Source organism: Lepidothrix coronata, unplaced genomic scaffold (genome assembly GCF_001604755.1).
Source record: "Lepidothrix coronata isolate B3197 unplaced genomic scaffold, Lepidothrix_coronata-1.0 Scaffold99, whole genome shotgun sequence".
Taxonomy (NCBI): domain Eukaryota; kingdom Metazoa; phylum Chordata; class Aves; order Passeriformes; family Pipridae; genus Lepidothrix; species Lepidothrix coronata.
Genome location: NW_016690279.1, coordinates 4,084,283 through 4,096,824, shown reverse-complemented (window position 1 = coordinate 4,096,824; position 12,542 = coordinate 4,084,283). Strand labels below are relative to the sequence as shown.

The following is a 12,542-nucleotide window of genomic DNA, read 5'->3' as shown; positions in this document are numbered from 1 at the left end:
GCATGTGGGTATGTCCTGGTGCTTCAAGCCCACACTGGTGTTCCCTGGTGCTGCCCACCAGCAGCTGCATTCCTGTCCTCAAGGTGCTGCCTAGCTCTGGGTGCCCTTCTGCTGCTCGTGGGATTTTTTCCTTGTCTTTCCCCGTCACCTTGATGGCACCTGTCATGGCATGCTGGCAGCGCGTTGTGGAAGCCCTGGGTGCTGATGGAAGCAGTTAAGCTGTGCCCGCCAGGCCGGACAGCCTGACTGGTTTGTGTTACAGTGGCATGGCTGGGATTCAGGTGGGGATGTTGTTCAGCCTGCCCTGCTGCTCGATTTAGCTGGGGTGTAGGGTTTCCCAGGGAACAGGCCGGCTTTGGCCCCTCAGAGCCTCCCTTCCTGTGGAAAGCATAAAGGTTAAAGTGTGCTACTGCAGTTGTGACAACGGCGTCGCTAAGGAACAGCGTGCTTGAGGCACTGCCAGATATCCCCAGGACAGGCTGTTTTCCAGCTGCAGCCAATGTAGGCTCTGGCTTAAATTCCTGAATGGGAAGAAAAAAAAAAAAAAAGCCAAGCCCAGGCTGAGAACCCTGGGTGGTGACTGGTTTGCAGAGAGACAGATCATTGTGCTGCTCCCTGGGGTGTGGGATTTTGGACCAAGGCATCCAAAATCCTGGGGTGTAACACCTCCTACTCTTCAATTCTACACTTCCTTCTGCTGAGGAGTCTGATTTCAGCTTATTTCCCTCTGCCCACAAACGAATTTTGTCTGTAATAATGCCAAACCTGGTCACCAATGACCTTTGGAGAACCATTTCCATGGCCACCAGTTCCTGCTCCCAGGGCTTTGCTTCCTCAACTTGTCCCTAGCTTTCCTCACCAGACACCAACCTTGCTCCCAGGGAGCTTGTAAGATTGCAAGCATCCTGGGAAGGTTGGCTGGTGTCCAGGTGGGTGCTCCTCTCCTTGGAGAGGTTTTTTATCCCGGCGTTCACTGCACCAACAGCTCGAGGGAGCTGTGGGGCACGGCTGTGGCACTTGGACTCCTGTGCCTGTGGAGCGGCTGTGGGGATGTGCTCCTTCTACCCGGGGTTTGCCGGGAGGGTGCAGAGCCGAAGGCTGGCGGGGTGGTGGCAGTACGTGCCTGAAGTGACACTGGTGGCCACCAGGTGTCTGGCAGCCCTCGGCCGAAGGAGGGCAATTCCAAACTGTACTTTGGCGATGACAGTCGGTGGGCAGAGTCCCTGCTGTCCAGGCACAGTTATTCCTGACAGTGTGCCCTGTGGAGGCTGAGGGGGGGGACTCATGTTCACCACGGGAATGGGCAGTGTGGGTGTCACAGCCCCCGAGAGCTGTGGGTGTGGTGATGCCCCAACCTCTGCATGTACACGACTGCATCAGCACTGTGGGTTGGAGCTGTGCACCTGCTCCTGCATCATCCCTGCTGGTCCTCGTCACATTCCAGGTCCTGTCTTGGATTTTGGGAAAGGAGCTGGGTTCAGTGAAGCAACAAATCCAAGCTGTGAAGGCTGGACCAGGAGAGCACCATGTCTGCTCAGGAGCCTCTGTGTCCCACTGAGCAAGTGTTGCTCTTGTATCAAGGTGGCAATGGTGGGTGCCTGAGGCCAGGGCAGGGACAGATGGGACGGCAGCACCTTTGGGACATGGGGACAGTCATGACTCCATCCTGATTTGTGTTACTCTCAATGCCACATGTGAACCACAGCTCCTCTGGCAAAGCCTGATCCCAGCCCATGGTTCACAGACGCTGCTGCCTCACTGAGAGCTGGGATTTGGCAATGTGGAGCAGCAGCACTGTCCCTTCCCCTGCCTGGCCAGGGTCACATCCTCCTGAGAGGTGCTGCAGACAAGGTAAGCACAGAGGACCAGCATCATCACCAGCTGCTTGCGGCCACCATCCCCATAGGTTGGCCAGGGGCTGCCTTGTGCCACCTGTGAGCACCTTGGAAGACCTTGGCCACCTGGACCCTGTCCAGATTGCCCAGGCCACACTCACGGGATGGTTTTGGGCTACCTCTGTGTGCCAGCCCTCCCTGTGGTGCTGTGCTGGGGCAGGAGGGAGGTCCGTCCCCATCCCCTGCCCTGTGTCTGCGTGTCCCCAGCCCACGAGGGACAGGCGAGAGTGGCGTGTCCTTTGAACGGGCTCCAGCAGCAACAGGTGCTGGGAAAGGCGAAGCGGGACGGCTCCTGCTGCTGTAAAGGATCCTCCTCTGCCCGCACTAATCCAGCTCCGTTACACCAGGGATAGAAGAGGCTGCTCCCTCCGGCGCTGCCACAGTGCAGATGCTGCCCCTCTGACCGCCCGCTGCACCACGGCCCAGGTAAAGGGGCTGGGGGGGGTCTCTGTGGCTGCTCACTTGGGGTGTGGTGGTGGGGAGTCCTGGGGATAGTGAAGCCCCTAGCCCTGGGAGGAACACCTCCAACCCAATGGGCTCCCCATGCTCAGCTGTGGGACACAGGAATGCTGTCCCAGGGACTGCTCTAGTAAGATCAGCAAACAACTTCCCTGTTACTGGGATGGTTGCTGGTGGGTTTATTCTGGGGCTGGGCTGTCCTGGCATCTGGGTGGGTGTTTTAGGACAGGGTGAAGGGAGGTGACCGGGCAGGGAAAGGCAGCGAAGCCCAGGGCAGAGTGGAGATTTGGGGATCAGGTGTTGGGCTGGAGCCCCATGCAGATACATGGGCACCAACAGGTCCCCTTGGGGGACCTGGTTACCCCAGGGCAGGGGGATGAGCAGTGCCGGTGGCTGCTGGGTCTGGGGGCCCACATAGCCCCTGAGCAGATGGGGTTTGCCTGCGTGGCTGTGTGGTTTGGGGGCCAGCAGTGTTGGGGCCGTGCTGGGAATGCTCACCTCTCCTGCTCCGCACCCGCCAGCCTGGGGCCGGAGCCGCCGTCTCCTGCCCCGCCATGGTGGGATGTGGCCTTAAATTGTCACCCTGGCTGCGCCGCACTGGCTGTTCGCACATCAGGGGCCCCAGGCACCCGGTGACAGGTGCCGGTGTCAGGCCATCGATCAGTCACCGCGGGGCAGATATCGGGGCACAATGGGACGGTGCCGGGACTGGTGGCCACGTGGGGCTCCTGGCTCGGTGCCACCAGCCCGGGAGCCGCCGGCTGGGCAGTGGGGACACGGTTCCCGGCTGGGTGGCAGCAGCTCATCCCTGCAGGAGCAGAGCCGTGCCCCTCTGCGGGGAGTCAGGTCTGGGGAGCCCTCAGCTGCTGCTTTCTCTCCCGCAGGAGCCTTTCCGAACCGGGAGCACCGCAGGGCAGCTGCCTCCTGCCCGGAGAGCCCCCATGGAGCAGGGCGGTGGGGTGGATGGTGCCGACACCGGGGGGGGGGCTGGTGGCACGGCCCCCCCTGAAGCAGAGGGCAGTGCAGCCCCCGCCGCCCCCCAGGCTGCCCAGCCCCAAGGGGGGACAGTGCCGGCTGCCACTGCAGCACAGGATGGAGGGACGGATGACCCTGGACAGGAGAAGGTAGCAGGAGAGGCTGGAGGAGGGAAACCAGAACCTGAGCAGGGGACAGCCCTGTCTTCTCCAGAGCCCTGGGATGGACGGGAAGCAGTGCCAGGAGAGGAGGCTTCGACTGTGCAGCACAATGGAGAACAGGCAGCATCCGTGGGGGAGAAGGTCCTGGCTGCCACCGAGGCCCAGGGAGTAGGGAAGCAGGAGAAGGATGAGCCTGGGAAGACAAAAACTCCAGCTGTAGAAGAACCTAAAGGAGGGAAGGCAGCACCCATAGAGGGGAATGCTCCAGATGCTGCCAAGGCTCAGGACAGGGGGAAGGGTGAGAAGGATGAGCCTGGGAAGAAGAAAGCTCCAGCTGCAGGGGAGCTCAAAGGAGAAAAGGCTCCAGCTGCTGCCAAGGAGAAGGATGGAGAGAAGGATGAGCCCAGGGAGGAGAAGGCTCCAGCTCTGGGAGAGCCTGAAGGAGGGCAGGCAGCACCCATGGAGGCAAAGGGCCCGGCTGTAACTGAGGCTCAGGATGGAGAAAAGGACAAGCTCAGGAAAGAGCAACCCCCTGGGGGCTCAGGGCCTGAGGCTGGTGGGAAAGCAGAGCCCACAGAGAAGAAGGTTCCAGCTGCAGCAAACTCTGAAGGAGGGAAGGCAAAACCCACAGAGGAGACAGCCTTGGCTGCAGCTCAGACTCAGGATGGAGGCAAAGGAGAGCTTGCAAATGAGGAAACCACAGCGGTTGCAAAGGAGAAGGTCCCAGCCACTGCTAAATCTTCAGATGGAGGGAAGCAAGCTGCAAAGGCAGAGCAAGCCCCAGCTGATAACAAGGCTCCAAAGGAGAAAATTACACCATCTGTGAAAGAGAAGTCTCCGGCTTCTGCAAAGGCTCAGTGTGAGGAGAATAAAGTGATAAAGGCAAAAAAAGCCCCAGCAGTAAAAAAGACTCCAGATGGAGGCAAAGAAGAGCCTGTGAAGGACAAGGTTCTAGCTCCCATAAAGGACAAGGCTCCAGCTCCTGAGAAGGAGAAAGCTCCAGCTCCTGAGAAGGAGAAAGCCCCAGCTCCAGTGAAGGAGAAAGCCATAATTCCTGCAAAGGAGAAAGCCCCAGATGCTGCCGTGGCTCAGGATGGAGAGAAGGCAGCAGCAAAGACAGAAAAAAATTCAGCAGCAAAAATGGCTCAAGGTGGAGGTAAAAAAGAGCCTGCAAAGGAGAAAGCCGCCGCAGCAGCAGCGAAGGTGCAGGATGGAGGGAAGAAAACTGCAAAGGTAGAAAAAAACACAGTTGCATCAAAGGCTGAGGATGAAGGGAAAGATCCTGCAAAGGAGAAGGTCCCAGTGGCTGCAAAGGCTCGGGATGGAGGGAAGAAAGCTGCTGAGGTAGAGGCCCCCACAGCTGCAGCAGAGGCTGGAGATGGGGCTGAGGAGCCCACAGAGTCAGCAGCCATGGTTACTGTGAAGGCTCAGGGTGAAGGGGAGGAAGAACCAAAGGGGACGGAGAAACAGCCACCAAAGGTCCCTGAGCCCCCACGCCCGGCTCTGCTGCAGAGCCTGAGCTGCCCGGCTGCTTGCCACAGGTACCCACACCCTCCTGGGATGGGGGGATCCCCCTTGCTGCTCCAGGGAGCCCTGGGTCCCTCCAGGCAGAGGTGGGTGCTGGGCTCGGGGGCTGCTGGCTGGGCTCTGCTCACCTCCCTCTCCTGCTTCCAGGGAGGAGCAGCCCTGGGCAGAGGTGGCGGAGATGGAGACGATTCCAGAGGAAACCACGGCGGTGGAGCCAAAAGAGGGTCCGACAGAGCCTGGCCCTGCCCCGCCAGCCATGGGGGACCTGCAGCCCCACGGCACCCCCCAGGAGAGGACATTGCCCAGTGCCACAGGGCAGCCCCCGGGTCCCGCTGGGGTTGTGGAGCAACCCGGACCTGAAGGGCAACCACCCTCGACAGAGGCAAAGCCACCCCCCAGCCCCTACCTCACCCCTGATTTTGGGAAGGAAGACCCTTTTGAAATACTGGGTAAGGACATGAGTTGCCTGCCTTGTCCTTGCCCCCTTGGACCCTCTGTGGGATGACTGACCGGGGACCCCATGGCCCTGCCTGCTGTCTGCACGGCCCTCCATGCTGCCAGCTCCTGTCCTTGGCTTGTCACCTGCCTGGTGGCCTTCGAGCTCCTCTTTCACTGTAAACAGGGCTAAATGTGTCGTGTCCCCTCCCGGGCTGTCCAGCCACACTGACTGTGAAGAAGAGGAGCCTGGGGAGTGACAGTGACCTTCTGGCCAGTGTCAGGGCACAGTGTGTCCCTGCATCCTGCACCACTGTCCTTGTGGGGATGGCAGGGCTTGGGGGCAGTGAGTGCTTGGTGGGATCCCTGTGAGGCCAGCTCCTGGACTCGCCTGGGAAAGGGTGGCTCAGGAATGAGTGCATGGAGTGCCCTGTGTGTGGGATCTGTCTTGGGAGGGCGAGCAGGAGCTGGTAGTGTGGAGGACGAGTGGCCTAGAGTGGGTGGTAGGCAGCAGAGTGGCCTGGAGAGGGCAAACGTGACACGTGGGATGGTGGGAGTGGATGCCGTGGAGCAGGGTGGGAGCCACGGAGCAGGATGAGTGCCATGTGGTGGGGTGAGTGCCATGGTGCAGGGTGGGTGCCATGCAGCAGGGTCATGCTGTGGGCAGTAGCAAGGGACCCTTTGGGGGATGCTCTGTCCCCAGTGCAGCCCCAGCCAGGAGCCCCTGGTTTGCAGCCCAGCACTCTACCCAGCTGCATTCTGCACCCACGGGCTTGGCTGGGTGTCTGCCTTCACCCCACACCAGGGCACCCTGGGGTGCTCAGCAGTGGAGTCTCCAGGCCAGCAGACTCCCTTCTCATCCCATCCCTCCTCTCTGGGCAGACGATGTCCCTCCGCCACCAGCGCCCTTCGAGCATCGCAGTGTCACCCTGCACTCTGGCAGCGTCAGCTCCCAGTTCAGCCTCAACTCCAAGGACATCCTGGGCGGGTAAGGAGGGGTCCCAGAAGGGGGAAGGATGCCCAGCTTCCCCTGGCACTGCCCCAGGTTGCCCTCCAGCCTTGGGCATTAGCTATGAGTTGATGGGACTCCTCTGGTTGTGATGGGGTGGGTACCTGGGGGAGGATGGGTGCAGAGAGGAGCACTGGGCAGCACCCCAGCGTAGTGCTGGGGTCCCCAGAACCCTGGGTGGCTGGTGGTGTAGGCACCTCTCCTTCTCTCCCTCCTCAGGGGCAAGTTTGGTGAAGTCCACACATGCACGGAGAAGGAGACGGGGCTCAAGTTGGCAGCCAAAGTGATCCGGAAGCAGGGACCCAAGGACAAGGTCTTAAAGATGCTGGGCAGGGGGTTCCTCATGGCCATGGTGGCATGGCCGAGGTGGGGGCTGGCAGCGTTGTGTCCTGTGTGCCTCTGGTGCTGTGACAGCCTGTCCTGGTGGCACTGCCAGGGCTGACACCCCACACCACCACGGGGCTCCTTCCACAGGAGATGGTGCTGCTGGAGATCGACGTGATGAACCAGCTGAACCACCACAACCTCATCCAGCTCTACGACGCCATCGAGACACCCCGGGAGATCATCCTCTTCATGGAATTGTGAGTGCTGGGACAGTGTCCCATGAGGCCTGATGCCTGGCTGAGGGGCACCATTATGGGGGATGCATCAGAGTTAGAGCAGATGTGCCAGCCCCTGACCAAGCAGAAGGTTGGCCCCAAGGAATATCCTCTCCTTGCTCATCCCTTCTTGGGCACCTCCCTGCTCCAGGCTGACAGACGGGCTCGGGCTCTGCCTGGCCGGGACAGCATCTCCCTCCATCACAGTTGCGTCGAGGGTGGAGATGAGCCAGGTCCTTCTGGCACAGCTCGCTTTCCTCTGCCCACTTGCCCCAAGGAGGCTGAGGCTGTGCTGTAGGTGTTCTACTCTACAAACCGCAGAGCAGCTGAGGTGTTCTGGGGTAACCCCCTGTGCCTGCCTTGGGGGTGTCCAACCCCAGCATGCACACATCCCACTGTGGCTCTGCTCAGCATCTCCATGGTGGGGCTGGGTCAGGGTCCCTGGGGGGGACAGGGGGCTCTGCAGGAGGATGGTTTGGGGCAGAGAGCCCCCCTAAGGTGACCTCATGATCCTTCCCCATGCAGCGTGGAGGGCGGTGAGCTCTTTGAGCGGATCATCGACGACGACTACCACCTGACAGAGGTGGACTGCATGGTGTTCGTCCGGCAGATCTGCGAGGGCATCCGCTTCATGCACGACATGCATGTCCTCCACCTCGACCTCAAGGTGCAGGGCTGGGTGGTGACAGTGGTGGGGGCCAGGGGAGACAGCAGACCACCAGCCAGCTGTGGGAGGGATGCCTGTGGGTCAGCATCGCTCTGGTACGGGTCAGCCACAGGACCTGTGCAGTGGGGATGTCCCCTCTTGGTGAGGGGGACAATGGTCACCCTGTTCCCACAGCCTGAGAACATCCTCTGTGTCTCTGCCACCGGACACATGGTGAAGATCATCGACTTTGGGCTGGCTCGAAGGTGAGATTTTCCCCCTCAGCTCCCTCCCTTCTCCTGTCCCACACCTCTCTCTGTGCCCTTGGGGCACCGGGAGCCCCAGGACACACTCTAGGCCATTGCTTTGACCACAGCTCTCCCTGGCTGGCATGGGAGGGTTGGGAAGGGCAGCATCTGCTGGAGAGGAACAGTGGTTTGCGGGAGCAGCCTGTCCCCCTACTGCTGACTTTCCCCCCCTCGGCTGCAGGTACAACCCCAACGAGAAGTTGAAGGTGAACTTTGGCACCCCTGAATTCCTCTCCCCTGAGGTGGTCAACTACGAGCAGGTCTCCTACACCACAGACATGTGGAGCATGGGGGTCATCACCTACATGCTGTATGTCAGGGCTGGGTGAGGGCTGCCAGGGCTGGACTGGGTGGCCAGGGTGCTGGGACAGAGCTGCCTGGGGTGCAGAGCTGTCCCCAGGCACTCAGCTGCTTGGTGGGCAGGTGGGGGTGCTGGATGGGGAGAATGGCAGATGGGGCTGTGGGAGGGTAGGAAGAGGCTCAGCCTGGCTGCAGGCAGGAGCACAAGACAGTGCCAACAGCCCCACATGACCTCCCTGGGGCAGCCCTGGCCAGACTGGCTCCATTCTGGGGGGTCTGGAAGGTGCTGAAGTCTGAAAGCACCCAGCTTCTCACCCTCCTGCACCCCCAGGCTCAGTGGCCTCTCCCCCTTCTTGGGTGATGACGACACCGAGACTCTCAACAACGTCTTGGCTGCCAACTGGTACTTCGACGAGGAGACTTTTGAGAGCGTCTCCGATGAGGCCAAGGACTTTGTCTCAAACCTCATCATCAAGGATAAAAGGTGTGAAGTTGACAGTGGCCACTGGAGTCCTATGGTGGGCATCCCCAGAACTGCCCCGGGTATCATGCACTGCTTCTGCAGCAACCCCTGGGTCCTGCACTCAAGGAACCCCACGGGGCCCTGCCCCACTGCTGACTGTCCCCAACAAAGTCCCACATCCCTCCAGGGGACACCCGCCCCAAGTAGGACATGCTGGATCCCCCAGGGTCCTGCCCAGCCCCACTGGTCCCTGGGCACAACCTTTTGGCTGGTTCCTCCCTGCAGGTTTTTCCTCCCTCAGGATTTTTGGGGCTCCGGGGAAGCTAGAGAAAGGGGGTGGTTGAAGGGGGGGGGCTCAAGCAGAGATGACATAGCTCCTCTCACCCTCAGTGCCCGGATGAGCGCTGACCAGTGCCTGCAGCATCCCTGGCTCAAAAATCTGGCAGAAAAGGCCAAACGCTGCAACCGGCGCCTCAAGTCCCAGGTGCTGCTCAAGAAATACGTCATGCGACGGCGCTGGAAGGTGCGGGGGGCAGAAATGGGGATGAGGGTCAACACCTTCTGAGGGGGATGGTAGAGGGGCTGCCAGCCTCTGTCTGTCCTGGTGGATGGCATCTGGCACGTGGAGGGTGGCTCTGTCTTGCTGTGCAGAGGGATCTTGTCTGGCAGCCTGGAGGGAGGGCTTCCCAGCTCCAGAGTCTTTGTGTGGGTGCCCACGAGGTGAGACCCCCACCACGCATAGATCCCTTTGTGGTGGTCTCTCCTGAGTGGATCCCAAGACCTGCTTTTAGGGGAGGAGTGGTGTCAGGCCCCAGAACGTGTTCTGGCTCAGCCTCCAGGGCCACAGCCCTCGCAATAGGATGAGCACCTTTCCTCTTCCCTTTTACAGAAAAACTTCATCGGGGTGTGTGCCGCCAACCGCTTCAGGAAGATCACCAGCTCAGGGTCCCTGACGGCGCTGGGTGTCTGAGCTGGGGCTCCCAGGGGGGTCGAGGCCAGAGAGGAAGCGTTTGAGAGAGTCCCACATCACTCTTGCTTTTGGACAGCAGCAGGATCTCTCTGGGGTCCCAGCTGCCCACTGAGGGGCCAGGAGCTGGAGCTGCACTGCGCCCTCCCTGCCCATGCTGTGCCGGATGCTGCTCTGGTGCCCACATCACACCTCTGCTCTGTGCCACTGCCACCACGAGGCTGCTCTGCTGCATCCCTGGAGCTGCTCCTGTCTGGCATCCAGCAGCTGTGGGACTGCTTGGGGGCCAGGACCCTGCTGGGATCCTCACCTGCAGCAGCTCTGCCGAGCTTGTACCACTCTGGGCAGCATTTCTGAGCTCAGGACCCTCTGCTGAGGGCTCAGGCTCAGGACCTCAGGGCTGAGGCTCCTGGGGCTCCAGCCTACGCCGTTCCCATCGAGCCAATGGCCCCACTGATATGTCCTTGGACTGTGAGGCTGCTCTGGAGAGGAGGTTTCTGATCTCACCCCTGGCCTGGCTGTGTGATGCCCGACCCGCAGCGTCTCTGCTCTGCTCACGCTTCCTTCCCGTGCCCTTGGAGGAGGAAGGTCATTCCGGTGTGATCCCTCTGCCTCAGCCACCTGGTGCTTGCTGCTCTTGGACCCAAAACGTGCCCTCTCTGCCTGTAAATGCTGCAGCCCTGCCCTGCCTTCACTGCCGCTGGCCCCCATGCTGCCCGACCTCCCTTCCCAGCTCTGTGGCTCGGCAATGACGCTGGAGGGAACCGTGGACCCTCACCCTGGTGCCTTGGCACCGGAGCCAAGGCTGAAGCACCTCCTCCCTGGCCGGCTGGGCATGTGGGAGCGGAGCTGGCCCTGAGCTGCTGCTCGCACAGGAAGGGAGGAAGCAGCAAGCACACTTCCAGAGGCGTCCCCAGCTGGGAGCTAGCGAGAGAAGAAGGAGGCTTTGTGTTCCTCCTGCCCTCCCTGCCCTTCGACTCTGCCAGCGGGGGAAAAACACAACCTCTGCTTCACCCGTCCCCGCCAGATCGCGATGAGCGAGGCGGGCTAATGCAGAGCAGCTGGCCCGCGCTCCCCGCTCCGGCCAGCGCCGCTCACCCGACCACCAACACACCGGAACCGCTCCGCCGCTCCGGCTGCGGCCGCCAGCTCCCCCCGCCGCGGGCGGGGGCTCCCCGGGACCTGCTGGGGTGGGGGAGAGGGGTGCCGCCCCTGCTCCCCCGCCTCACCCTGACCCCTCTCCCCTCTGCCTGCACCCCTCAGGGCTCCCCCGGTGCTCCCAGAGGATGGGCATCCCTTGGGATTTGCAGCGTCCAGCCTTGGCCCACGGCGGGAGTGGATGGGGGACTGGCAAGAGGTGCCTCAGTTTTGGCTTTCACCACAGCTGAGCCCACCCAAGCAAGGGCTGTGTGTTTGCTCTGGGGCCACCTGTGTCCTCTGTGTCTGCTGGAAAAACCCTTGGGAAAGACACAGGGAGACAATGGCCCCCCAGCCCCACTGGCTGCAGCAGGGGAAGGGGCTTCAGGCTTGTCCCCACCGGGCAGGGGCCACAGCTGGTGGGACCCTGCCCCATGATGGAGCCCTGCTCGGCGCTTGCCTTCTTGTAAATAAATGTACAGGTCTGCCCACAGCCCACACCTGCCGTTCTGGGGGCTGAGGAGACCCCACTCCCACCCACAGGGGCCCTGCAGCCACAGGATAAGTGAGATGAGGATGGGAAGCAGCATCCATGGGGTAGAGGGTGTGGAGAGGGTATGGTGGGGATGGGGACCACCTGGTACATCCCAGGCAGGGCTGTGCAGGCACAGAGCCAAGGGGTTCTGGTCTCTGCACTCCCCAGCCCTGAGCTGTGCTGGGGGAAGGGGAAATGCATGGATGGGTGGATAGATGGATAGATAGTCAGTCGTCAATCAGAGGTGTCCTCACAGCTTCAGCATCTGCCCACATGGGGTGGGATGCCCAGGCAAGGGCTGGTGGGTGCTGGTGCCCCTCTGCCCAGGGGGTCTGCGGCCGACCCTGAAGTGGTTAAGGCTGCCAGAGCCCGGACTCCGGCTCCCACCGCGGGCATCCCTCCCAGCAGCTTCCTGCCGGCAGCCTTTGACCGGTTCCTGTCGGTGACCACCCCGCAGGCCTGGACGCCAGCACAGCCCCATCTGGTTTGAGTTACGCTCCGCGGCGGTGACGTCTCCTTCCTGTCTGGCCCCAGGAGCTGCGCGTAGCCCGGTCCCGGCCCTGGCCCCGGCCGGCCACAGGGGCTGCAGGGCCCTGCTGCAGGGTGGCCGTGGGGTTCCCAGATGGACTGTCGGCCCTGGACACTCCTGGCACCCCAAGCTGCTCTGGGGGATCAGTTCCTGCACAGGGCCCTGCGTGTGCACATCTGCGGCACAGGGATGCGCAGGCACCAGCACATCCCAGAGTGGGTGATTCTACCCCACAGCCCAGTTTGGCAGCTCCAGCCCCTTCTTTCCCACCATGGAACCACACAGGGACACCCATTGAGGTGGGATGAGTGGGGCCACAGTTCTGACACCCATGGAAGTAGATGTGATCCCATCCCCTGCTCCCAGCTGAGATGCAGGACAGTTTGTAAGGACCCAAAGCTCTGGGGAGTGGATTGGCCCTGCCAGGGCCGAGGGACACAGAGACAGGGCTGCACCTGGTCCAGCACAGGCCATGGCAGCCAGTTCCATCCCTCCTGCGTGGGGTCCATGTCACCCCCATGAATGCATGGCACAGTCTGGGTGTGCACGTGTGTGTCCACAGCGTCCATCCCCAGAGCCTGGAGCACCACACAT

General features: G+C 61.6%; 1 protein-coding gene across 2 annotated transcripts; it reads left to right on the top strand.

Annotated features, from left to right (window-relative positions):
• The first annotated feature begins 2,255 nt into the window (after positions 1-2,255).
• Positions 2,256-10,253, top strand: MYLK2 (myosin light chain kinase 2). Of its 2 annotated transcripts, XM_017822636.1 has the most exons (13): positions 2,256-2,321; positions 3,239-4,482; positions 4,531-5,031; positions 5,165-5,466; positions 6,335-6,440; positions 6,681-6,774; positions 6,936-7,045; positions 7,589-7,730; positions 7,905-7,975; positions 8,199-8,327; positions 8,649-8,801; positions 9,171-9,303; positions 9,670-10,253. In XM_017822636.1, exons 2-13 carry the CDS (start codon positions 3,296-3,298, stop codon positions 9,748-9,750), a joined length of 3,009 nt encoding a protein of 1,002 aa, XP_017678125.1. In that variant the 5' UTR covers positions 2,256-2,321; positions 3,239-3,295; the 3' UTR covers positions 9,751-10,253. The 2 variants fall into 2 exon arrangements, with proteins under 2 accessions (XP_017678125.1, XP_017678124.1); XM_017822635.1 differs by having other exon boundaries at positions 3,239-5,031.
• The last annotated feature ends 2,289 nt before the right edge of the window (positions 10,254-12,542 follow it).